This window comes from Bos mutus, chromosome 19 (assembly GCF_027580195.1).
Source record: "Bos mutus isolate GX-2022 chromosome 19, NWIPB_WYAK_1.1, whole genome shotgun sequence".
Classification (NCBI taxonomy): Eukaryota; Metazoa; Chordata; class Mammalia; order Artiodactyla; family Bovidae; genus Bos; species Bos mutus.
Window position 1 is genome coordinate 27,919,655 of NC_091635.1, and position 25,479 is coordinate 27,945,133.

Genomic DNA, 25,479 nt, shown 5'->3' on the forward strand with positions numbered 1-25,479 from the left:
GGAAACTCCATACTCTTTTCTAGTGGCTGAACCAATTCACATTCCCACAAACAGTGCATGAGGATGCCCTTTTCTCTACATCCTCTCCAACACTTGTTATTTCTTGTCTTTTTGATAATAGCCATCTGAACGGTCTGAGGTGACATTTCATTGTGGTTTTGATTTGTATTTCGTTGATGATTAGTGATGTTGAACATCTTTTCATGTATCCATTGGTCATCTGTATGTCTTCTTTGCAGAAATGTCAGGTCCTCTGCTCATTTAATTGGATTGTTTGTTTTCTGATGTTGGGTTGTATGAGCTCTTTATATATTTTGGATATTAACCTCTTATCAGACATATCATTTGCAAATATCTTCTCCCATTCAGTAAGTTGACTTTTTGTTTTGTTGATTATTTCCTTCACTGTGCAAAAGCTTTTTAGTTTAATGTAATCTCTTTCTATATTTCTGCTTTTGTTGCTCTTACCCAAGGAGACAGATCCAAAAAAAATATTTCTTAGACCAATGTTAAAGTGAATACTGTGTATGTTTCCTTCCAAGAGTTTTCAGGTCTTACATTTAAATCTTTAGTCCATTTTGAGTTTATTTTTGTATGTGGTGTGAGAAAATGTTCTAGTTTCATTGTTCTACATGTAACTGTCCAGTTTTCCCAGCACCACTTATTGAAGAGATTTCCCCTCCCCCTGTGGCATATTCTTGCCTCCTTTGTTGTAGAATAACTAATCAGAAGTGCATGGGTTTATTTCTGGGTTCTCTATCCTGGGTCTATGTGTGTTTTTGTGCTAGAACCATGCTGTTTCGATTATTGTAATTTTGTAGTAATAGTTTGAAATCAAGGAGTGTGATACCTCCTGCTTTGTTCTTTCTAAAGATTACTTTGGCTGTTTGGGGTCTTTTGTGTTTCCATACAAATTTGGGGTTATTTATTAGAATCTTGTTTGGATAGCTTTTACTTTTAGTTCAGTGTGGTTCATGTTGTAGCAGAACCAGTGTATGGAAGACTATGGGAAAGTCCTTACACACCAGGATTCTTCCCCATTTGGCAGTTGTCAGTGCCTGAAATTCAACCATTTATTGTGTATGGTTCACCAAAATATTGTTTCTTATTAAAAAAAAAACTTAATGTATTGTTTGCTTTTTTATTCATTCATCCACTCATTGAACAAATATCTAGTGAATCTAAATGACTAGAGCACAAAAAGTAAGGGAGAAAGTAGAATGAGATGAGCTGGCAGTACACACAGCTGCTGGGTTGTTCTGGGGTTTTTCAACTCTGCTAACTATTTTGAGCTTCAGCATTAGAGTCGTGGAAAACCAGAGGCAAATTTTAATCAAGGGAGTGCCATGGAGTGGTCATATTTGTGTTTTAAAAAGATAACCCCTTCTTCCTTGTAGAGAATGAATGAGAAAAAAGAGTAAATTATGGGGATCAGCTGGTAGGCTATTACAATTGTGCAGAAGAGAGAAAATGGTAGGTTATTATTTATTTTTTGTGGAAGAATTATTTAGAGCAGTAGCACAGCATTTATTAGTTTTCTACCCCGAAGAGCATATTGAATAAAATTCAGCTTATTACAGACTCTTATGGCATCTATTGTATGTGTAGGCTGCATTCATATATTTTATAGGATTATATAATAAGCAATGTTTATTGTGCTATCTTAAACTCTACATGCTTGATAATATTCTAATCAGTATTCTTTTAGATAGGAAGTAGTTATATATCCAAAGAGCTGACTCATTGGAAAAGACCCTGATGCTGGAAAAAATTGAAGGCAAAAGGAGAAGAGAGTGACAGAGGATGAGATGGCTAGGAAGAATCACTGACTCAGTGGACATGAACTTGAGCAAATTCTGGGCGATGGTGGAGGACAGGGAAGCCTGGCATGCTTCAGTCCATGGGGTTTCAAAGAGTTGGACATGATGTAGTGACTTAAGAGCAACAATCACCATCATATATTTCAGTGAAGTGTTTTTTATTCAAGGCTCTTGTTTCATTGCCAGATTACTACGATGGACTAAATGAAAGAATTAAAGCAGTGAAAGGAGAAAGACTTGCCTAAAGTTGTCCAGTGAGTCAGTGGCAGAGGTGCCATGGAGCCCAGCTCCCCACATAACCACTGGCTTCATATTTCAGCTGTGTTTACAGCCACTTCTTGTGTGTTTATAGTATCTTTGAAGATTTACTTCTAGTAGCTCCTTGCTATCAGAGAAGGCAATGGCATCCCACTCCAGTACTCTTGCTTGGAAAATCCCATGGACGGAGGAGCCTGGTGGGCTGCCATCCATGGGGTTGCACAGAGTCGGACATGACTGAAGTGACTTAGCAGTAGCATCTCCTTTCTATGGCATCACCGACTCAATGGACATGGGTTTGGGTTGGACTCCGGGAGTCGGTGACGGACAGCGAGGCCTGGCGTGCTGTGGTTCATTGGGTCACAAAGAGTCGGACATGACTGTGCTACTGAACTGAACATAAGCTCCTTTCTACATTTGTGGATGATGTTCTCCTTATCTATTTTCCTGCCTATTAATATGCTCCATGATTTGACTTTTGACAAAATTAAACTTATTCTTTCCTCTTTCTTTCCTTTTTTTTTGGGTACAGAAGATTGCTTTTTCTATGCTTCCAGTTTCAAAGATCTCTCCATAGCCTTTGAAAAGTCTTGATGATACTGCACCTTTTCTATATCTTTGTTACGGTGTGGATTAGCAGAAAAGGCTTTGGGCTGGGGGTTAAGTCTCTGCTTACTATTAGGTTAAAAGCACTGGGTGTTCTTAACTTCTCTACTCCCAGCTTTTTCTTATCATTAAAATGGGACTAATAATTTCCCTTGTAATTAATAGAGCTGATATAAACAGTGAATGTATATGAGGTCTGTGATGGATGTATGTATATGAGCCTTGTAATCTGTAAACTGCAGTATGCAGATGAGGGCAGAAGATGGTGATAATTGTAAAACCTTTTGTCTGGCCTGCAGCCATGACCCCACAGGTCTAGGGAGAGGGGTCAATAAAGTTGTCAGGCAGTCACAAGAGCTAGATAAAAACTCCAATATAAAAGGCATGGCTAATTCACTTTGCTGTATAGCAGAAACTAACACAACATTGTAAAGCAACTATATTCCAATTTATAAAAGGCATACTTCTGTCTCCAGGTGAATTAAAAATTAAACATTAGTTGCAAGAGTTTATATTTTATCAATAAAGTTCATGTAAAGGTCAGCCTAAGTTTATGCTGATGAATGTTCTGCTTACCAGCTTTAAGTTTAAATTCTGACTTCGCTATTTGCTACCCAACCCCTTCAGACCTCAATATCCACAAATGTGAGCTTAGATTAATACTCACCTCTGATTGATGAGGTTATTGTATAAATTAAATTAGATAATCCATCTCATATAAAAATGCCTAGTGGTCTTGTTTTGTTATATTTGTTCATTTGTTTTGTTTTTTAGATTCCACATATAAGTGTAAACACAGAGTACTTGTCCTTCTTTAACTTATCTCATTAAGTAGAATTCTATCCATGTTGTGGCAAATGGCAAGATTTCATTCTTTTTTTATGGCTAAGTAATATTCCATGATATACACATCTTCTTTAGCCATTCATCAGTTGGTGGGCACTAAGAGATACAAATGACTAGTTATAAAATGAATAAATTGCATGGATGTACAGCACAAAGAATATAATCAATAACTTTGTATAGAGTGTACCCTATAAAGTATTGAATTACTATGTTGTACACCTGAAACTAATACAAGTCAACTATTCTTCAATTTAAAAAAAATAAAAGAAAAATATGAACAGAGAAAAAAAGCTCAGTTGGTTCTATTGTTAAAACACATTTGTAGTGCATGTGTGTGTGCAACAGCATACTCTAATTTGCACAACTCAACCACATAAAAGCAAACAACCTGATTAAAAAGAAAACAGAGGAACTGAATTGAAAGTTTTCCAAAGATACACAGATGGCCAACAAACCCATGAAAAGATGCTCAACTTTACTAATTATCAGGGAAATGTAAATCAAAAACGCAATGAGATTATCACCTCCCCCCTGTTAGAATGGCAATTATCAAAATGATAAGAAATCACAAGTGTTGAAGAGTATGTGGAGAAAAGGGAACCCTCATACATTGTGGGTGGGGATGTAAACTGATGCAGCCACTATGGAAAACTGAACGGAGATTCCTCAAAAAACTAAGAATGCAGATGCCATGCAGCTACTCATTTGCTCAGCTGTGGCCAACTCTTTGCGACCCCATCGGTTGTAGTCCACCAGGCTCCTCCGTCGATTAAATTTTCCAGGCAAGAATACTGGAGTGGGTCACCATTTCCTTCTCCAGGGGGCAGCTGCCATACGATCCAGCTATTTCACTTGTGGGTATTTCTCCAAAGAAAATGAGAACGCTAATTTGACAAAGATATATAAACCCCAATATTCATTCATTCCAGTATTGTTTACAGTGGTCAAGATGTGGAGACAACTTGTGTCTATCAGTGGATGAATCAGTAAAGGTGATATGGTACACACACACACACACACACACACACACACACAGTGGAATACTGCTCAGCTGCATGAAAAAAAGAATTCTTGACGTGTGTGACAACATGGATGGAACTTGAGGGTATTATGCTAATTGAAATAGGTCAGGTGGAGAGAAACAAATATTGTATGATTTCATTTATTTGTGAAATCTAGAAAACAAAACAAATGAACACACGAAATGGAAACAAACTCATAGAGATTAGATTCATGGTTACTGGGGGGAGGCAAGTTGCAGGGAGGATGAAATGGGTGAAGAGGACCAATTGCATGATGATGAATGGTAAATAGACTTGTGGTGCTAATCACTTTGTAGTGTATGCAAATATCCAAATTAATTATGATGTTGTACCTGTGAAATTTATATAATATTCTGTGTCAACTTGGCCTCCATAGAATATTAAACTACCAAGTGCCAGTTTTATCCAAATTTTAGATACGGATTTGACAAACATGAATTTGAAGCATAAAAGTAATAATTTCACAATTTGAAGGCAATTGGGAGACTACTGCAGATATTGCTCACTATTTACCAAAATTCAATATTTATTCAGCCATAGAAATGGAATTTTGGTCAAGCACATGCCTGTCTAACCATACTAGTTTTCTTAGCTTTGTTTAAATTTAGCCATGGTGGTATATCTAAGTTCTTTCCAGTGAAGTACAGTCAGAAGTGTGGGTGCCAACTTACAGGCTGTGGCTTTGTTCCTGAGGGTGTGCCTCCTCAGTGTTCTCTTTCTTCTTCCCACCAGCTGAAATCCGAGAGAACATCTGTGATTTATGCAGACTACATCAATGCCTAGGGCTGGAGTTATGATACAGGAGGATAAACGTGGGTCCTTCAATCAACAATGTAGAGCAGATGTGTCTGCCAACCTGGGATACTCACCTTGGACTATTAAAAAGGGAACAATAAACTTCTGTGATTTTGTCTCTTAAAAAGAGAATACTCTGTTTTGGTCAGGTAAAATGAGCCTAAATCACACTATGTTCTGGCTTTGGATCCAGTTTGCTAGGAAGTTATATTTTTTTAAATAGAATGCTCTAAATTTATGGACTTTATTTCAATATCCTGGGTGCCTTTTTTTTTTTGGCTGCATCTTACACTATGCAGGATCTTAGTTCCCCAACCAGAGACCAAACCCGTGCTTACTGCAGTAGAAGCACAAAATCTTGACCACTGGGCCACCAGGGAAGTCCCAGCCTGAGTGCATTTTAAAGTCTCACTTTTTTTTTTACATAGATTATATCCTAAATATAATTCCCAGTTTCTTTATTTGGTATATTTTATTCTTACTCTTACTATGTTATCTGTTTAAAGTTATTTATACTTTAGGGTGGATGCTATGTCCATTCTCAGGTTTCCAGAACATTCCATATGTTACAATGTGTTATAATAACTGAGGTTTAAAAGGTAGGGTTGAGCAGTGTGCCAGTCTTCACTAGGGAGGCTTTGCCTGTGTCCTATTTCTTTGGAGCAGGTGAAAGTCATCCCCAAATGTCTCTTGTTATATCTCACTCCCAATCTTTCCCTACCCTCTCTCTGTCTTCCTCATTTCTTGCACGAACTATGACTCCTTCCCTCCTGCTTTTTCTTTCATTTCTCTCCCAGAATTAGAGGAGACATCAGGGGAGAGTGGTCAAGTTGGTTGGAGGGACAGAATCATTCCAGCTAGTTGTCCTTTTTCTTTAATATTGAGATCATAACACGTCAGGCTTCCCTGGAAGCTCAGCTGGTAAACAATCTGCCTGCAATGCTGGAGACCCCAGTTTGATTCCTGGGTCAGGAAGATCTGCTGGAGAAGGGATAGGCTACCAACTCCAGTATTCTTGGGCTTCCCTGGTGGCTCAGCTGGTAAAGAATCCGCTTTCAACCTGGGAGACCTGGCTTTGATCCCTGAGTTGGGAAGATCCCCTGGAATAAGGGAAAGGCTACCCACTTCAGTACATGGGATCGCAGAGAGTCAGACATGACTGAGTGACTTTCACTTTCTTTTCACAAGTTGATTAGGGAATAAATTCTTGCCAAGTGTATATTGCTTTAGAAAGGAAGAGGTGGTTTTGCATGATGGTTTAAAGTGCAGGATCTGGAATCATGCAGTCCTGGGTTTGAATCCCAGCTCTGATACTAGCTATGCTAAATTTTGAATGATTCATGCCCCAGGCTCCTCATTTGTAAAATGAGCAGTGTAGTAAAAGCACCAGGAGAACACTAAACACTTTGTCTCCAACATAGGAAGTACTCAGTAAATGTTACTTGTTATTATTGTTGCTATAAAAAGATGACCCATAGAAGGTTATGGAGCATGTTTACATCTTCAAATTATTAGTTAAGGTAGAAATCTAAATATATACTATCATTACATCAGTTGTGTTCCCTGAGGCTCAAGTATAACAGGGAAACATGATTTCATGTTGAAATGATTTAAACACTCATGCCTTTATATGCACCAATCTCCAGTTTTGGCTTTTGGTGTTCTATGGAGATAATGCATGAGACTCCCCTCTCCAGGTTTACCTTTGATTCAGTTGTTAGATAAGGGTGGCAGACAGTAATGCTCCTCTAAAGATGTCCATTAATACCTAGAAGCTGTGCACATGTATGCTACATGGTAAAGTGGAATTAAGGATGCAGACGGAATTAAGATTGCAAACAAGATGGTCCTAAAATAGGGAGGTTTTCTAGAATTATTCAGTTGGACTTGATGTAGCCTCATGTGTCTGTAAAAGTGGAAGAGGGAGGTAGAAGAGTGAGTCAGAGAAGGGTTCAGAGTGATGGGATAGCTGACTTTGAAGATGGAAGGGACACACAAGTCAAGGAATGAGGGAAACTGGAAAAGGCAAGGGAACAGATTCTCCTCTGGGATCTCCAGGAAGGAAAATGGTTCAGCCAACACCTTTTTTTTTTTTTTTAAGCCCAGTGAGATCCATGTCAGACATCAGACTTCTGAAATAGAGAACTGTGAGACAACAAGTGTATGTTGTTTTGAGCCATTAAGTTTGTGCTAATTTGTTACAGAGGCCATAGAAAGTTAATACAGCATGTATATATGTGTGTATAACATTGCAAGTAGGAATTCTAGCGATTGATTTTGGCTGAAGATTAAATTAAGACCGATAGACTATTTTCCCATGTCACTTATAAAACATATATTTTCAATGCACATATATAATATGGAGTTTTAAATTATTACCATGGCAGCAAAGGTGATTGCAGTGACTACTTCATAAACTCTACATTATTCAAATTATAGGCAAATTTTTAAATTTACAAATTAATTTATGTATTATACCTCACAGAATTAGAATGTAAATCACGTTAACTTGAACATTTCACAAGTGAGTTTATTGAAAAGTATAAAATTAATAAAAATCAAGGTTTTTCCTGAAGATGCAAGGTGTACATGGTACCATGGTTAGGGTGGATGCAAATATTTTTTTCTTTACACCCAAGTCCATCTCCCACCTGATCTCATTCTCTGTCCACGTGTTTTTAACTCCCCTGTGGACTTTGCTCTCAGACAAACCTGAACTGTGGGTTTCTCTGTCACTAATTACTGTTTACTGCATAAGCTTCATATCATTAGTATGAAGTGATGGTGCACTAGCTGGACAGTGGACATAATACCTGCATTCTGCTCCCATTGAATATTCAGTTCTATTTGGGTGAGCTCCAAATGATCTCTTTGATTATCTCACTCTGTGGCCACCAGACCATACATTTTTCTTCCTTATTTTTTTCTGTTTCTCCCAATTTCTCCCCTGAAGTCACAAACATAGCATCTTCTATTTTTACTATCTAAACCTAATATTACACTTGATTTCTTTTCTGATAACTAATGCCCCCAAATTTGTAGCCTTCATTAAACATGATTCTGGGGATGGATTTTCAATATCCTATCCTATCCCCCCTTTCCCTGTTAATCTCAGGATGGATCAGAACCAGAAACCCCCTAGAGCTTTAGTGGCCCCTGAAGCTGATGAAGCCACAAGTCATCTGTTGGAAACATGAGTATCTTGTAGCCATTGTTTCAACCCTGTGTTTATCATGAATATGAAAAGGATTAGAATGATATTTAGTTTTGATATGCACTTCTCTGATAATTAGTGATGTTGAGCATCTTTTCATGTGCCTCTTGGCCATCTGTTTATCTGATTTGGAAAAATGTCTATTTAGATCTTTGGCTTATTTTTTGATTGAGTTGTTTGTTTGTTTTCATGATATTGGGTTGTGTGAGCTGTTTGTATGTTTTGAGATTAATCCCTCGTCCATTGCAAATATTTTTCTCGCCCTGGGATTTCTTTGGAAGGAATGATGCTAAAGCTGAAACTCCAGCACTTTGGCCACCTCATGCGAAGAGTTGACTCATTGGAAAAGACTCTGATGCTGGGAGGGATTGGGGGCAGGAGGAGAAGGGGACGGCAGAGGATGAGATGGCTGGATGGCATCACTGACTCGATGGATGTGAGTCTGGGTGAGCTCTGGGAGCTGGTGATGGACAGGGAGGCCTGGCGTGCTGCGATTCATGGGGTTGCAAAGAGTCGGACACGACTGAGCGACTGAACTGAACTGAAGGGTTGTCTTTTCATCTTGTTTATGGTTGTCTTTGCTGTGCAAAAGCTTTTAAGTTTAATTAGGTCCCATTTGTTTATTTTTGTTTTTATTTTCATTACTCTAGCAGGTGGGTCAAAAAAGATCTAGCAGCTTGGTGCTCTGTGGTGACCTAGATGGGTGGGATAGAGGAGGGTGGAGGGGGGTCCAAAAGGGAGGAGATATATGTATAATACAAATAGCTGATTCACTTTGTTGTACCGCTGAAACCAACACAACATTAAAGCAACTATACCCCAATTAAAAAGAAATGAGGTTTTCCTGATAGTTCTCCAATGAAGACCTCTTGGTTTATGTCTGGTGGAGTTGAACCACTGCATGCCAACCTTCAAACAATAAACTTTACATGAACCCAGCAAACATAACTGCTGTGGTTAGACTGAGATGAGGTGGAGATGCTCTTTAGAAAGGCTCTGTCTGATTACCAAGGCAAAGCATTTCCAGGGTGACACTCCTCTGAGCAGTCACAGTGGTCCATCTCTGTTCTCAAGCTGGTGGGTCCAGGAGCATCATTATTATTAGTGTACCAGAACCAGAGGAATGTTCAAGAGCTGATTCGTAGTAACCTAACTATTAAGTGACAGTTGAGTGAGCTAGAATGCAAATGTAATTAATTTAACATTGAGAGATGATCCATTCTGCAGCCAGAAAATTCCCGTCTACACCTTCTTTATTGTATTGGAAAAACCAATTTGTGGTGTGGAGGTTGTTCAGCAAAATGGACCCAGATGAGAGATGCTGGGTTTTCGTAATGAAGCCTCAGGAACCGCCCCGACTCTCCATGTACTGTGATTGTGTTCAGTGTTGGTCTTTCATAGATTGGGCTGGTTATGAACACCATTGATTTGTTTTTAGGGGTCCCCTTCTTCAGACCTCTATGACACACACGTTATTTCTTTAAACATTTATGCCTTGATTGGGCCACAGATACTGTATTGTCAGACTTGAGTGATTAGGCGCAGGTCTTTTGGCATATATTAATGGAAGACCTGAATTTATTCCAGTTTTAACTTGAGTGATTAATAACCGTATGACACTGAGCGAGTGGACTTCCGTAAGCTTTGGTTCACTTATCAGTAAGGTGAGAATGATAATAATAATAGTAGTATCACAGGTTTGTTTTGAGATTGAGAGACAAAATTCATGTAAAGCTCTTAGCACAGTTATGCTAGGAGAATGGTCACCAGTCCTATCTGAACTGTTCTGTCATAGCCATATTCCACAACAGTAATCCTATTTACAAGGCTGGCTTCAAACTATTTTCCATCCTCCTCCTGGGTCATCTTCTTCCTATTGACTGCCAAAGACTGTGAAGGTTGACATATTAAGAAGAGGTCATTGCCATCTGAGTTCCATAACATTCTGGAAAATAGAAGAGTTAGACCTATATGTGGCAATCATTCATTATGGGTATGTAATACGTCAAAACAACTTGAATGTAGGTAATGTTTATTAAAAAATAACATATAGATTTCATCTTAAATCTAGAACTTTCATTAGTTATCAGGATGGCTTTCCATTTTCTGTACCATTGCCAGATCAACGGAAATACCTCATTAGCTCAAATGTGGGTATTTTGCCCATTGAATGTACACTTCTCAAAGCAACGCAGTGAAGTCATACTCACAGTGTTGCCAGGTACTAGGCAGGCTTTCAGAGCTTTGCTTGCATTAATTAGTTTCATCATCTCAACCCTATGACGTCGAAGCTATTAATAGGCAGTGGAGATAGAGAAGTTAGGTAAGTTGCCCAAGATCTCATGGTAGGTGGCAGGGAAGGGCTGGGAATCAGACCCAGCTAGTCTAACTTCAAGTATTTGTTCTTAATCAGCATGTGACTCTGCTTCTTAGCTAGAGATGGCCAACGTTCTCTTCTGGCTTTTTCTGATGCTTTGGTAGGGGTCACGGGTTCTGAATTTTTTTTTTTTTTTTTATTTTTAAATTTTTAAACTTTACATAATTGGATTAGTTTTGCCAAATATCAAAATGAACTTGATCAAGTTAGAGTCTTCCTGAATGCTGTAATTTTTATTTGCCTTCTACTGTGAGATTTTTCTCTGCACCCACAAAGCTATGCTGAGGGATGGGGAGGGATGGTCTCTTGGACTGTGGTGGTTAAGGAGGAAGGCATAGTTAGTTTTTTCAGATGGGTCAGTAGAAAATGAGTTGACAAACACTTATTCTCCACTGAGATGCAGAGAGAAGACCTTTCTATTGTTACATACAAGTGAGAGATAGGTGGGTCTCTATAACCAAATACATGGCTTTGGAGAAATTCAGTCCCAAGAGGGTCTTCTGGGCCTGTAGCCTTAAGTTGCTTCTCCAAGGGCAACATGTATCGAATTAGTAGGTACAATCCTCTCCAGTGTAACTCACAAGCATCTGCTAGACCCACTGGGCCACCACAAGGAGGTGTAACACCAGAGATCTTTGCCCCTGGCTTAGAATAAAGGCCTTCTTATTTTTTTCAGGGTACCAGTATTATGTCCAAGTTGATTGTTAGCATTGTTCTAGGCAGAGAGGGAAGAGAGAGAGACAAAAAGAGGAAGAAGGGGAAAGGAGAGAAGGAGGAGAAGACAGATGGAGAGGAAGACAAGGGGCAAGAGAAGAAGGAAGAGGTGGAGGAACAGGAGGAGGAGGAGAATATGAAGAGAACAGTGGGAGGGCCAAGCAAACACGTTCAGAAAGTTGGCTATTGGTGACATCACCTTAATTAGAATATTTAGAAACATTGGCATATTACGTATTTTCTTATGTGCATGTAAGTGGTGGTATACGTCTTAAATGCATCACCTAAGAAAGAACTGCATATATAATGTTCAACCCCAAATGATAATTCAATTAAATAAACCTTTTCAGTGTTGCCAAATAAGGTTGTTCCCATTTGAACTGGGTGCGTGGGTTGTTCCCATGAAGCTTGTGAATCATGCATGAACACACTGGCCAGATATTTCTAGCCAGCCAAATAGCCAAACGATTCATTTCCTATAAAGTCATTTGATCACAGTGTTGAAACAATGTATCCCAGACTTGCTTGACTGATACTAACCCATGGCACTATCTCATGGACGCTGGTTGCCTTGGCCTAGGAACTCTTCCTAGCATGGATGGCATACCTCATTTCTCTTTTGGGACACTTACCTTTTCTCCCGAATTTTAATCTTTCTCCCTTCCTCTCATTTGGAAAGGGCATTTGCTTTTAAAATACCATTTATTATCAAAACTTGAATTTAATTTTTTCTTTATTTTATTTTTATTTTTTTTAAGCTCTTTATTTTGTATTCAGTTATAGCCAATTAACAATATTGTGATAGTTTTACGGGAACAGCAAAAGGACTTGGCCGTACACATACATGTATCCATTCTCCCTCAAACTCCCCTTCCATCCAGGCTGCCACATAACATTGAGCAGAGTTTCATGTGCCAACCAGTAGGCCTTGTTGATTGTCCATTTTAAATATAGAAGTGTGTACATGTCCATCCCAAATTCCCTAACTACCCCTTCCCCTTATTGCTCCCCTGGGCAACCATAAGTTTGTTCTTTGAAAACTTCAATTTTAAATCAAAACAGAGAGAATTAGGATAAACCTACTCAAACAATGAGTAAGATATTTTTCTCCATTGTTGGAGAGATGGAAATTAAGGGAATTAATAATCATAACAACATACAATTATTAGCTTATAAAGAACTTAAAGAGCTTATTGATAGCATCAAATTGCTTTTTTTTTAAATTTTATTTTATTTTTAAACTTTACAATATTGTATTAGTTTTGCCAAATATCGAAATGAATCCGCCACAGGTGTACATGTGTTCCCCATCCTGAACCCTCCTCCCTCCTCCCTCCCCATACCCTCCCTCTGGGTCGTCCCAGTGCACCAGCCCCAAGCATCCAGTATTGTGCATTGAACATGGACTGGCGACTCCTTTCATACATGATATTACACATGTTTCAATGCCATTCTCCCAAATCTCCCCACCCTATCCCTCTCCCACAGAGTCCATAAGACTGATCTATATATTTTGAAAGAAATCAGAGAGAGGAGTTGGAGACGTTTTGCCAAGTGTCATTTCCTGTGTACGTATGCAGAGGACTAGACACATTGAGTGACATCAGGAATTGTAAGGGGAACTAACCATGTTAGATCAAGAAGATTCCGGGTGAGCAGCCAGAGCACAGGGAAGTCAAATGATGCTCCTGACGATTAGACCTGAATGGCTCTGTCTTGTGGCCCAGGGTGGTTTCCATCAGACCCAGTTTCACCTCTATCTACTACAGACGCGACAAAGAGAAGCAGAAGAGAGAGTACTGGATTCTCTTACTGACTGCGTAGTGATGGGCCAGTCACCTTTCTCTCTGAGTTGCAGTTTCTCCATCTCTGATACTAAAAAAAAAAAAAAAAAAACTATTAGATGCCACAAAAATACTTTCCTGATTTTCAAAGAGATATGAGCACTTTCATGTTCATTGTGGCACTATTCTCAGTAGCCAAGAGAAAGAAACAACCGTCTCTGTTCATTGATGGATGAATTAAAAAAAAAAAAATCACACACACACACACACATACACAAACACTCACACACTGAGCCTTAAAAAAGGGAATCCTTCAATATGTGGCAACATGTCTGAACATTACACTAAATGAAATAAGCCAAGCACAGAAGGACTAAAAACGCATAATTCCATTTATATGAGTGATTTTAAATAAAGTCATCGCAACAAAGGATAGAAGTTGCCAGGGGCTTGGATGAGGGGAAAGGGGAAGTTACTAATCAACAAGTATAAAATTTCAGCTATACAAGATAAATACGTTCTAGAAATCTACTGTATAGTATTGTGTCTAACAAAACTGTATTGTTCACTTAAAAAATCTGTTAAGAGGGTTGATCTCATGTTAAGTGTTCTTACCACAGTAAAGTAAAATTTAAAATAAACACACTTAGTCTATGAAATTATGGACAAAGAGAACTATCAGTGCTAATGACATAAAGACTCCTGGGATAGTTTCTCACTGGAAGCAATGACAAGCAAGCTGGAGAAAGGTGCTTTGAAAGGTTGAAAAATAATCTGTTGCTGCTGTGAATTGTTTCTATTCTTGGACACTGATTATATCAAGTATCAGGTGCTATTTTGACTTTCCTAAGGAAATCAAAGTACTTAAAATTCAGTCTTATTATTGTGTGGTGGCATTGAGTGAGTCACTTAACTTCTCTATCTGTTGGTTTCTTTATTTTTTTGTATTTTATTTTTTATTTTCTATACAAGTTTGAAAGACTATTTTCCCATTGACAGTTATTAAAAAATAACTTTATTTTGTTGGTTTCTTTATCTTTTATTTGGGAATATTAATAATAACTACTTTATGGTAGTGTTTTGAGGATTAAATGAGTAGTTAATAACACTTATTAACAGATTTATTATTGATGAACCCCACTGTATAAACAGGTGGATGGATATGTGGAGAAGGAGCTGTCTGCAAGTGTGGTCATCTAGCAAGCTCATTTCAGAACCTAAAAGAAAGACCCCGACAAAGGTATCATATCATCCAGAACTTTAAATCAAAAGGCACTTGTCAGATAGAAAGCAATGGCTTTTAGTTCAGCATACATGCCTCGGCTGAGGATATTTGTTTAAATTTGCATTTCAGGGTCCCACACCTGGAGATGCTAATGCAGGAGGTCTGGGATAGGGCCCCCAAATTTGAATGTTACAAGCTCTCCAGGGTATCTAGACGTAGTTTCTGGGTCAACTGGAGAATTTCTGGTGGAAAGTAATGCAAGAGGTTGTCACTAACCCAGTTCTTGGGGAAATTATTTTAGGCTGCTTCGTCTAACTAGAAATTTCTGTTAGTAATGGCAGTATTGATAATAATACCAACTAACAGTTACTGAATACATACTGTTCATCAGCTACTCCTTTAAGCACTTTACATGCTGTAGTTCATTTAATGCTCAGAATGATCTGGTGGTGTTACTGCTAATACCTTCATTTCACAGATGGGGAAAGTGAGGTCCAAGAAGGGTCAATAAACAGTCTGAGGTCTCACAGTGAGGAATCAGAGGTGGGATTTGAACTCAGACTCCAGAGAACATGCTGTTTCCTGATTTATGATTGACTTTTGAGCTGTGCTAAAGTTACACTTTAAATTTTTTAAATTTTGTTGACGTATATTTGGTTTAAAATGTTGTGTTTGTTTCAGGTGTACAACAAAGTGATTCAGTTATACATAGATACATATCTATTTTTTCAGATTCTTTTTCCTTACAGGTTATTACAAAATACTTACTTTAGTTCCTTGTGCTATGTAGCAGGTCCTTGTTGGTTATTTTATATACAGTAGTAAAAACTCCTAATTTATTCCTCCTTCCTTCTCCTTTGGTAACCACAAGTTTTGTTTTTTTTTAAATCGAATTCCTCCTTTTCCTCTCTATTAGACCCTTATGTACTGTACTCCTGGCCTACACCTAACTAATAAAAAACCCTTTAACTCCCTCCTGTGGCTGTATAGGATATTAATTTAGCTTCCTGGGAAAAGTCCAGACCCGCTTATCACCTTTAAAAGGTTTGGCCACTCATATACAAAGTCCAGTAGATAGTTTTATCTTCTCTTATATAGAGAAACACTTAAGAAACCCATTAGCTGTTGAGTGGTCAAACCCCCTCTTCACCACGCAGTTTCTAATAATTTACTTCGATCATGGATGGCATGTGGGAGACTTTGCTCTGAGCAGAAGGAAGATGTCCTATTTTTGGGAAAAGTTGGCAATGGCATTGCCGTATCAGCCCAAGGTTTCTCTGAATCCAGCAAGGCTCCTAAACCCTGAGTCTTGTTGGACTCGAACCTCAGAGCAGACCGTGCAGCTCTGATCTTTCCTTAGTTGGTTTCCCAGTTAGTGTTGATGGTGTGTACAGGGTTGACTGGGGACTATCTCTGAACCAGACACAAAGGAAGAAGGTATGGAAGGAAATGACACATGCCTGGATTTCAATATAAGGAATAAAAACTCCCTTCTGCACAGCATTTTACAGCTTACAAGACCCTTTCACTGTCATTATCTCCTTTTTAAAAGTTTATGGTACATTTTATTGAATATCAATGTTGTCACTATTTGCTTAAGACATAAGTCCCCATCACCATGAGGTATTTAGTGAGGTCAGAGAGGAGGGAGCTTTCCCTGGAATCTTATAAGATTTCAGTTTTAATGAATTTTGGAAAAATCATTGATTTTAAGGGTCATAGACCACTTGCATGGACTAAAGTTATGTTGATCACAAGATTGTTAAGGTGATTTTCATTAAAAGATGATTTTCACCATTATCTCCATTAATCCTTCCAGTTGTGCAACAGACAGGGCCCTAGTTATTATGTCCTTTTTGTTCAAGGGCTCACACTCACACACAAGCTGATTTAAAACTCTATCTTGGAGTTTCTGACTCTAAACTGCATGCTCTTCCCACATTTCCATCCTTCAGTCTGAGATAGAATGCAAGGAAGTGCTGATCAGGGGTAATATGAGCATTCAGAGTTAAAAGAGATTATTGATAGAAAAGAGATCCCTCTGGGAGTCCTGCAATCCATTTGCTTAGTGTAATTTGTTACTTGTCTGGAAGAAGTGTAAGGCTAAGCTGTGAGCTAAACAATGCTTTCATCTTTGATGTGGCCACAGCCATCAACTGATACTGATATGTGCTCTAAGACTTCAAAGATGTTTTATTGAGTAGAACTGTGGGCTTGATCACAGGAGATCTTATGCTATTCTTTTTATCCATCAAAGCCAAACACTATTAAAACTCTAAAATCATTACTGGAGAACTAAATTCATGGAGAAAGAATTTTAACATGAGATAAAAATGATAAAATTAGTTCTAGGGCTTATATAAAAATAACATTTGTATAGTACTTTTCAGCATACAGAGCAGCTTCACATAGAAACTGCATCACATAGAAACTTCATCTGATCATCACAACAACGCTGTGAAGTAGGCATGAATCTCATTTAACAAACAAGGGAATTAAATTTGATGACGGCTCAAGATTTGCCAGAGTCATGGTTAGAAAGTGGCAAGTATAGGACTTCAGGACTTTTGACTTCACATTCTGTGTGTGGGTTGAAATTACTTACTGAAACCTCTGGAAAGGTAAAAAAAATTTTGTACAGACTGGTTTAAACACTCTGAGACCCTACTGTAAGAAGCTCTGATAATGGCTGGTACCTAAATGCTTTCTCACATTGGGACTGCTTGCAAGCAGGAATTATTCTTGATTACTTCTCTGCAAAGTTTGTTGCTATTGAGTCCATTTCTCTATTCTGATAGATTGAAGCAGGCATCTAAGTTATTTTTTCAAGGTGCCTGTCACAGGGAGATAGAGGAGCAGGGTAATGTCTTGAGATTTCCAGCTACATGTCCTTTGTCAAACAATCAGAACTAAAGCCCATTCCCTAAAGAATAGAAAGAGAAATAGCAAACATTTAATGAAAGGATCCAAGATATTTCTTCAAAATGCTCTGGATTCATACCCCACGAGGATTTCTGATTCTTGATGAAAATGTTTGGAGAGCCTGATGATTTACAAAGTTTTGGAGAATGTGTACATCTTTAAAAATATTTTTGTGCATGGCGCTTCCCTGGCAGTCTGGTAGTGAAGACTTGGTGCTTTCAATGCAGAGGGTGTGGGTTCTATCCTTAGTCCAGGGACTAAGATGTTGCATGCCATGCAGGCAGACAAAATACATACAACGAAATACATTCACACAAACAAAAATAAAAACGAGGAAAAGCTCCAGTCTTCATCTAGAAGGAGTGCAGAGAGAGAACAGAGAATGGGAGATAAAGGACTTGAATATCCTCAAACCCATGAGTTGTAAAACTTAAAATTCAAGAAGCCCAAAACATCTTGAGCATAATAAATAAAATAAGTAAAAAATTAAAAAAATATTTGAGAGCAGGCAGAGTGTGTATGTGTGGATAAACAGTCATTGAGACAACAGAGGTGAATAGGATTCAGACTCATGACTATTCAAGGAAACTAAGTATTAAAGACTTTTCTCTGTTCATGCCATACTCACATAAGCTTCTTTCTATATACAAATAAGGAGTTTAGAAGGAAAGATTTTAACTTTTCACCTTCATGTTCTGTGGCCAAAAACAACCCTCAAACTTGTCTAACCGGCTTTAGAGAGGAATGTAAGTAAACAGGCCTGAATGAACACAAGAGAACCTGCCCATCACCTGTGGAGTCAGGTAATGTAGGTCACCTCGTCACACCTACGTATCCGTGCCTGACCTTCAGATGCACGGGAAATGTGCTTCCAGAGAAATGTCATTTATTGTCGTGTTGGTGGTAATGACTTAGGGAAGGAGCAGAATAAAAAATCTTATATCTAGCAATGGGGACCCAATGTAGTAGCAAGAAACTAAGTACCTCAAGGGACTGGGGGGTTCTGGCAGAAACAAGGATTGGTCTCTCTTTCATGAATCAGAGTCATTTTTATCACCTTGGGATGTCAGGCTTTGGCAGTTCTGGTGATGAAGCAAGGCTGCACGTGCTTGTGAGAAGAAATGACTTTGCCATCCTTGATCTCCTCAGTGATGGTGCAGATTTTAACCAGAATTCTGGGCAGGATGCTGCAGGCGCTGCGGGACTCATGTATCCCACAGGGGCCTAAGGATGACGTGTGAACTGGGGCTGTGCATTCCATGGTCCTGGCCTTGCTGGATATGCAAGCAGAAGGCTCATGCTTGATGGCACACGGGTGACAGGGAAGCCTAGGAAAAAACAGAATTCTGCTTGTGACTGAGGGAAGGCAATGGTGGCTATGGAGAAACACGGCAGTGGTTAATTTTTCAATATGTGTCGCTTAAAACAAGTACTTCCTAATACTTGTTTATTCATTTTGCACAAGCACCAGCGGAAGAAAAAGAATCAGACCAGACCCATGGGAAAGCAGCAGCCTAGGTTTAGACGTGCTAGATTATGTAAGCTGCCATTACAGCCAATGCCGTAGTGTTGGATGAACAGGCCAGGCGTCCAAGACAAGGGTGGAGCCCAGGTCTGTCATTTGCCAGCTGGTGACCTCAGATAAGTCAGTTAACCCTCCTGAGCTTTAGTTTTTCATCTGTAGAATGGATATAGTGGGAACTCAACAGTGAGAAGGGACAAGTCAGAGGGCTTACTATCTGCAGAAAGGAAATTAATCTGGTATTTTTCCTAATGAGAGTGTTAGTCACAGAACTTTTGGTGACCGATCTCCATCTATGGAAGAGTCCTCAACACTTCATCCAAGATCTCTGAAGTACCTTCTGGGTGTCTATAAGTGACTAATCTTTAGAGAATTAGAGTTGGGAGGACTTACAAGTGAGAACTCTTTGAGGAAGCATCATGTTTCTTTGATGGATGATTCAAGGTACTTTGGTATGTTATAGCTCCTCAGAGTGATCACAGAGGTGAACATTGTGCTAATATAATGTGGACATGCCAGTGAAAAGATTGCTGTGAACAGAGTTCACTGATTGTTTCTGGGAACGAAGTCTCCTTAGCAGTTGTAAATTAAGTCTGCATTTGGGGCATTAGTTTGGATGGAGTTGATTCAAAGAGCTCATACTCCTTATCAGTTCTTTATGAGTTGGTTAGCTTCTTATCATTAACAAAATCACAACTTCTATAAAAGATGCTGATACACACACGTGTACATGCTGCTCTTGGCCATCAAGGGCAAGTGACTGGACAAGGCTAGGAGTTTCATCCTGAGCAGAATGTTTCTTCTAAGGGAACATGGTTTTCCTATTCGATCTCATGACAGTCAGATTTTCATCTCAGTAGGGGAAAAATCTGTAAATCACCAGGAATGTTCATCTTTGGGGAAACTATTTTTTTCCCCTAGTAATTTTTAAGACTTTAAGAAGCTAGCCAGCCTGTAGGGAATCAATCTGGAGCACTGGCTCTTCAAAAACAATGCAGTTCAGCTCACCCCTCAAATTTGGACTAGGTTACGATTGTAGGCCTCCAAACGGCATAGCTCTAGAGAGAGTGGATGGACTGTTTCAGCCGAAGCTCCCCATCACTGACAAGAAGATCAAGGCGATTGTTCCCCGTTGCTGGTGGCAGCACACGTATGTGTGTGTTTGAGCCTTTTCTTGCAGAAACTGCTTTTATTTTACGTACTTGCCATCTGAGCTCTCCAGAAGGCTGTGGTATGTGGCAATCTCACACTCCAGCCGCGACTTGACATCTAGCAGAATCTCGTATTCTCGGTTCTGTCTTTCCAGGGCCCCCCGGATCTCTGCCAGCTGAGCCTCTAGGTTATCGATCAGACACTGGATCTGGGTCAGCAAGGCTGCGTAGCGGGCTTCTGTTTCTGTCAGGGCACATTCCTGGGAGTCTCTCTATCACAGAGGAGGAAAGGAGAATTTCTAATGATGACTCCCTTAAACCCAAGTCATTTGTGATCAGCATCATTTTAAACAGTGTTTTTTTTTTTTTTTAAATGACAGGTACTAATGATTCTCCAAGCCCTCTTATTATTTCCTGATCAAACAAATCTAAAAATAAAATTATCAACTATGTTAAAACTTGCTTTTGTCTTTTTTCTTTGGGCATCTCTTTAAATAATTATCTTCCTCTTCCTTAATCACTTGACAATCTCCTACCACATTCTCCTACCTAAAACAGAAAAAAATTCCAACATATTTTACACTTAGGCATTAAAACCACATTACCATGGCACCTTGCTTTATGAGGATTTGTACCTTAAAAAGGAGAAAAAGGAAGTGAGAAGCAGTTAGACATAAACAATTCCTTCACTGGAGCAATTCCTTTGCATGTAAAATATGAGAGTTGAACCTTTGGTAATTAAAGTTATTTCCTGATCTATCATTCTGTATGACTATATATAATGGGATTTTAGTTTTCAATAACATATGTCTTGCATGATTATTCCAATTTTTACAGATGAGAAAACCGAGGCTCAGGAATTTAAATGAGTTGACCAGCTGGTGACAAAACCAGCTTTGGGGCAAGGTCTTCCTAATACCCTTCATACCAGAGCATTTAAATAATTTCCTACTTCAGAGAGGTTGTAGAATGAGGAAGAAGTGGTTCCAGCTTTGGAACCTGCATTCTGGCTCAGACTTGAATTTTTTGTGTGACTTTTAGCAAGTTACTTAATGCCTCAGGAGCTCATATCTCCATCTACAAAATAAGTGAGATGAAACTTCTCTTGGATTTGACTTGGTAAAGCCACCTTAGCTCTCTGAGCCTCGTCTGTAAAATTGGCTTAATAATTATGCCATGTTCTTCAAAAGATTATTTTAATAAATTTGATAGTTTGTAAAACTGTTTTGCATATAATAAAATGCTCTTATAGAGTTTCCCAAAGTGTACTCCAAGGATTATCATTGCTGTGAGATGCTCTTTTAAAAAAAAGGAGTCCATGGTCAAATGAGTTCTAAAATGCTGAATACGATATATCCTTTTCTTGTTGATTCATGGCGAACATCAGCTTATTAAAGGCCTGTAGGAAGGTACCCTGTTTCACCTTTGTTTAATCCAGGATTTCTCTGGCTTATTTGACTCACAAAGTCTTTTTTTTAGCACAGACTCTTTAGGAAACAGAGGAACTATTGTTCTAAGGGACACACGTTGGGAAACACAGCACCACACAGATTCAGGGACTATTGCCATCACTGCTGTGCTGGGTCTGGTCAGTGTTTCGGGTACCATGCGGTGCTGGGCGTGCAGTTCAATCTCCAGAGCATTCATGGTGCGTCTCAGTTCAATGATCTCCTTCTGGTAGCACTGCTGTTGTTGAGTGCTGGTCACCACCTGCTGGTTCAGCTCCTCCATCTGAAACACAGTCAAAGGCCATCAAAGGATATCATGAAGGGAAAACTTGACTGTGTTTCAAGGGCCCCTGGAAGTAGGGTTAACTTTTTGTTTTTGCATTTTCTACCCTCCCTACCTGTGTGTTGAACCACTCTTCTACATCTTTGTGGTTTGTCTCCATGATCGACTCATATTGACATCTCATTTCTCGTAGAACCCGGTTTAGGTCAACAGAAGGGGCACTGGTCACTTCAATGTTGAGTCTGTCCCCAAGCTGGCTCTGTAAGGAACTGATTTCCTATGGAAAGAAAAGAATGTGAAGTCACTTGATGAACAGATGACCCTCTTGTGCCCTTGTTTCAGTCTAACAGTGATAATTTAGCTTAATTGCATCTGAAAGAAAGCCCACAATAAAGGAATATATGATTTACAGGTGCTATTGTATGGCAAAAACCACTATAATATTGTAAAGTAATTAGCCTCCAATTAAAATAAATAAATAAATAAAACATGTTACGACTTAAGGCTATTTTAGATAAGACTGTGTGTTCAAGTATGTGCAATATTACAAGGAATTAACTAGCAAGATCAGGATTTAAAAGAATTTAGATAGTTTCCATGGGTAACGGGTGAAGTGACATAGAGGTGAAATTTATAATGAGAGATCATAGTCTTTATGATGCCAATATGTCCTTGTGCCAATATTGGCTTATACCAGTAGTGGCAGAAGTCTGTGCAGAGATGCCTATAAAAAGATGGGAAACCTGTGAGCACAGGAAAATTGGGTTGCTTCCTTTTCCTGGAAAAACTAGAGAGGGCAGTGGAGGCTTCAGATATTGTGTTATAGGCAACAGATTTGAAACACACTGAATCAATGAATGGTAGTAGTAGTAGATATAATCAAGGTAAAACAGAGTAGTGGCTAGTGGGGACAACTTTTGTCAAATTCAACTCAAAAAAATTGATGCTACTTTTAGAGGCTTAGTTTGTAATAACTCTCTTGGTCTATCTCTAACCTGTTCATGGTCGTTTTTGAGGCAAAGGAGCTCCTCTTTCAGAGACTGGACTTGTGCCTCCAGGTCAGCCTTGCCCAGCGTCAGTGCATTCAGGATCTGCTGTAGGCCATTGGCATCTGTCTCCACTAGCTGGCGTAGGGACACCTCAGCTTCGTACCTATAAAAATGAGACATGAAAAAGTAGGCATTAAAATGTAGATGGTGTAAATCAAGCCAAGAAGAACTTTCTTCTGCATTTTTCACTAGGCTTCTCATTTCTTATGTTTCCGTCAGAGGTTTTATTCTCTTTAAAGGTTGAATCATTTGAAAACATCAAAATGGGTTTGCAAATTATACAGTTATGCAATTATGCAGTCCGTGGGGTCTCAAAGAGTCGCAAAGAGTTGGACACAACTGAGAGACTGAACTGAATTATGATTCCTTAGTTTGTCAGTGGTGCTGTCTTATTATTTAAGATGAATGAGTTTATCGTCCTTTTCCTTCCACTAGAGGCAGTGTAGTGTAAGTGCAAAGAGCAAAATTAAGATTTAGCAAGCTTGGGTCCAAGTTTTCATTTTGCCTTGTACTAGTTGCATGCCTTGGAGCCTGTTAAACCTCAGTTTCTCACCTTAAATGGGATAGTAATACATTAGCTCTATCTATCTTATTGACTATTGTGCAGGTAATCAGATGTGTTCATATGTTATAAACTGCAGATACTGGATGCATGTGAGTGGTCGTGAATCTCAATCATTTATATTGAGTATGGAGGTCTTCTCTGGGCTGGTGCTGACATGGCATGGGCAGGAGAGTGAGTAGACTTGGAGATGGTCTTATTGGGACTGTGTCGCATCAGACGCAGGGTGAACTCTGTCATGGACGACAGAGTCGGGTGGGCTTACTTGGCTCTCATGTCATCAGCAGTCAGTTTGGTGTTGTCGATTTGTGAAACCAGTCTGGAATTCTCAGCCTTGGTACACAAGATCTAGAATTAAGAAGTTGCACACACAAATGAGACAAACACCAAGATATCCTCCTTTAAAAGCCTCCAAGGGGCTTCTGTGTGTTTCAGTTAACAGGGGGAGGCTGGTTAGGCTTTTCGTAGCTATGCTTAGTATGCTGGGGAACTTTGGGAAGTCAGAGTTTTTTTGTTATTTTCCTAAAAGATCAGCAAAAGAATTACTTCAACAAAAACTTCTGTAGATGTTTTGCTGTTAAAATATAAAGTTCATCGCACATTTGCATAACATACCAGGGTCCACTAGAATGTTCATACTATGAGGGTGAGACATTTTAGTTCACCGATATGTTCCCAGAGCCTAGAATAATGTCCAGTACATTGTTGCTGGTGCCCAATAAATATTTTTTGAAAAAATGTAACAGAAAAAAAAAATCCATGATGTGTAGCAGCAGCATATCATTCAGAATTTTAGGTTTGGCATGGGAAGAAACTATACAATTTGGAGATGATGAAATGAGCATAAAAGGAGAAAAGAGTGACGATGATTGAAAAAAATGGATACGAGTTAAATTGTTTCGGAACTTGTTTAAACAAAATTCATTTTCTCAGACCCCTGTTTTCTAATCTTTGTTAAAGAAATGGCAGCAGATATTAATATATTTTGGTCATGTGTTATCTGATAGCAGAGTGTAACTCTGGAAGATGAAAAGCTGTAAAACTCTAAATATTGCCTCAACAATTTCATTCAAGAAATTTTCTTATTCTACAAATATTTTTCAGTATAAAATGAACTAAAATACTAAAGTTTAGCAAATGACTATTGCTTTGAGACCATCAACTCACAATGGGATTATACATGTTCCTAAGAATCTTACCTTTTGCTGGAGCTCCTCAATGGTTGCATAGTAGGACAGGTAGTCAGGACATATGACCGGGAGTTCTTCGTTACATTCTTCCTGGATTTTACACTCCAGTGCGGCGTTCTCTCGTTCCAGCATCCGTACCTTTTCCAGGTACTTAGTAAGGCGATTGTTCAAGATTTTCATGGTCTCTTTCTCATTACTGTTGATGCCCCCATCACACCAGCCACAATCATCCAGAAAGGGACAGGTATGGAAGTTGCTGATTAAGCAGAGGGGTGTGAGAGAAAAGCAAGGAGTGGGTTCGTCGTCCTGGGACTGGAGGGTTCTCAGACCATGGCCGGTTGGTTGACAGCTATTGGCTTTAAGACCACCATGCTGGCAGCTGGTGTTAGGAAGGATGGTTGTTAAATTTGTAATTCCAGAACAGCTTTGGCATGGTGTTGCGGAAGACATAGTTGTTGTACAGCCCTTGGTATCCAGAGTGTGTGCCCAGCTTTGGTTGATTTCAAAGTCTGTGGTCTCCGGGATCCAAAGCTCAAGGCAGCCACGACTGAGTCTAAATTCCAAGCCTCTTGGCTTTTTCCTCTTTGAAGTACTTATATAGCCTTTGCTCTAGGTGGTGTCACAGTAGGCAGGAAGTTTTCCTTTCTAATGTTTATATATCAAATCCCAC

The 25,479-nt window shown here is 39.1% G+C and overlaps 1 protein-coding gene across 1 annotated transcript; it reads right to left on the reverse strand.

The window, feature by feature from the left end:
• Positions 1 to 13,180: 13,180 nt before the first annotated feature.
• Positions 13,181 to 25,361, reverse strand: KRT39 (keratin 39). Its single transcript, XM_005899602.2, has 8 exons — positions 24,819 to 25,361; positions 23,885 to 23,967; positions 23,004 to 23,160; positions 22,124 to 22,285; positions 21,883 to 22,008; positions 20,329 to 20,549; positions 18,662 to 18,932; positions 13,181 to 13,548 (listed from the first exon to the last, which is right to left on the reverse strand). The coding sequence occupies exons 1-7, from the start codon at positions 25,257 to 25,259 to the stop codon at positions 18,671 to 18,673; spliced, it is 1,452 nt and encodes a 483-aa protein (XP_005899664.2). The 5' UTR covers positions 25,260 to 25,361; the 3' UTR covers positions 13,181 to 13,548; positions 18,662 to 18,670.
• Positions 25,362 to 25,479: the final 118 nt, after the last annotated feature.

Bases quoted from the DNA above. Each gene is read 5' to 3' on its own strand.
- KRT39 (XM_005899602.2), bottom strand. From the start codon at position 25,259: ATGTCTTCCGCAACACCATGCCAAAGCTGTTCTGGAATTACAAATTTA. The intron at 23,161-23,884 runs GTAAGCCCACCC...TCATTTTTATAG, and splicing joins GCTGATGACATGAGAGCCAA to GTACGAAGCTGAGGTGTCCC. The intron at 20,550-21,882 runs GTACCCGAAACA...CCTCTGTGATAG, and splicing joins TGCACGCCCAGCACCGCATG to AGAGACTCCCAGGAATGTGC.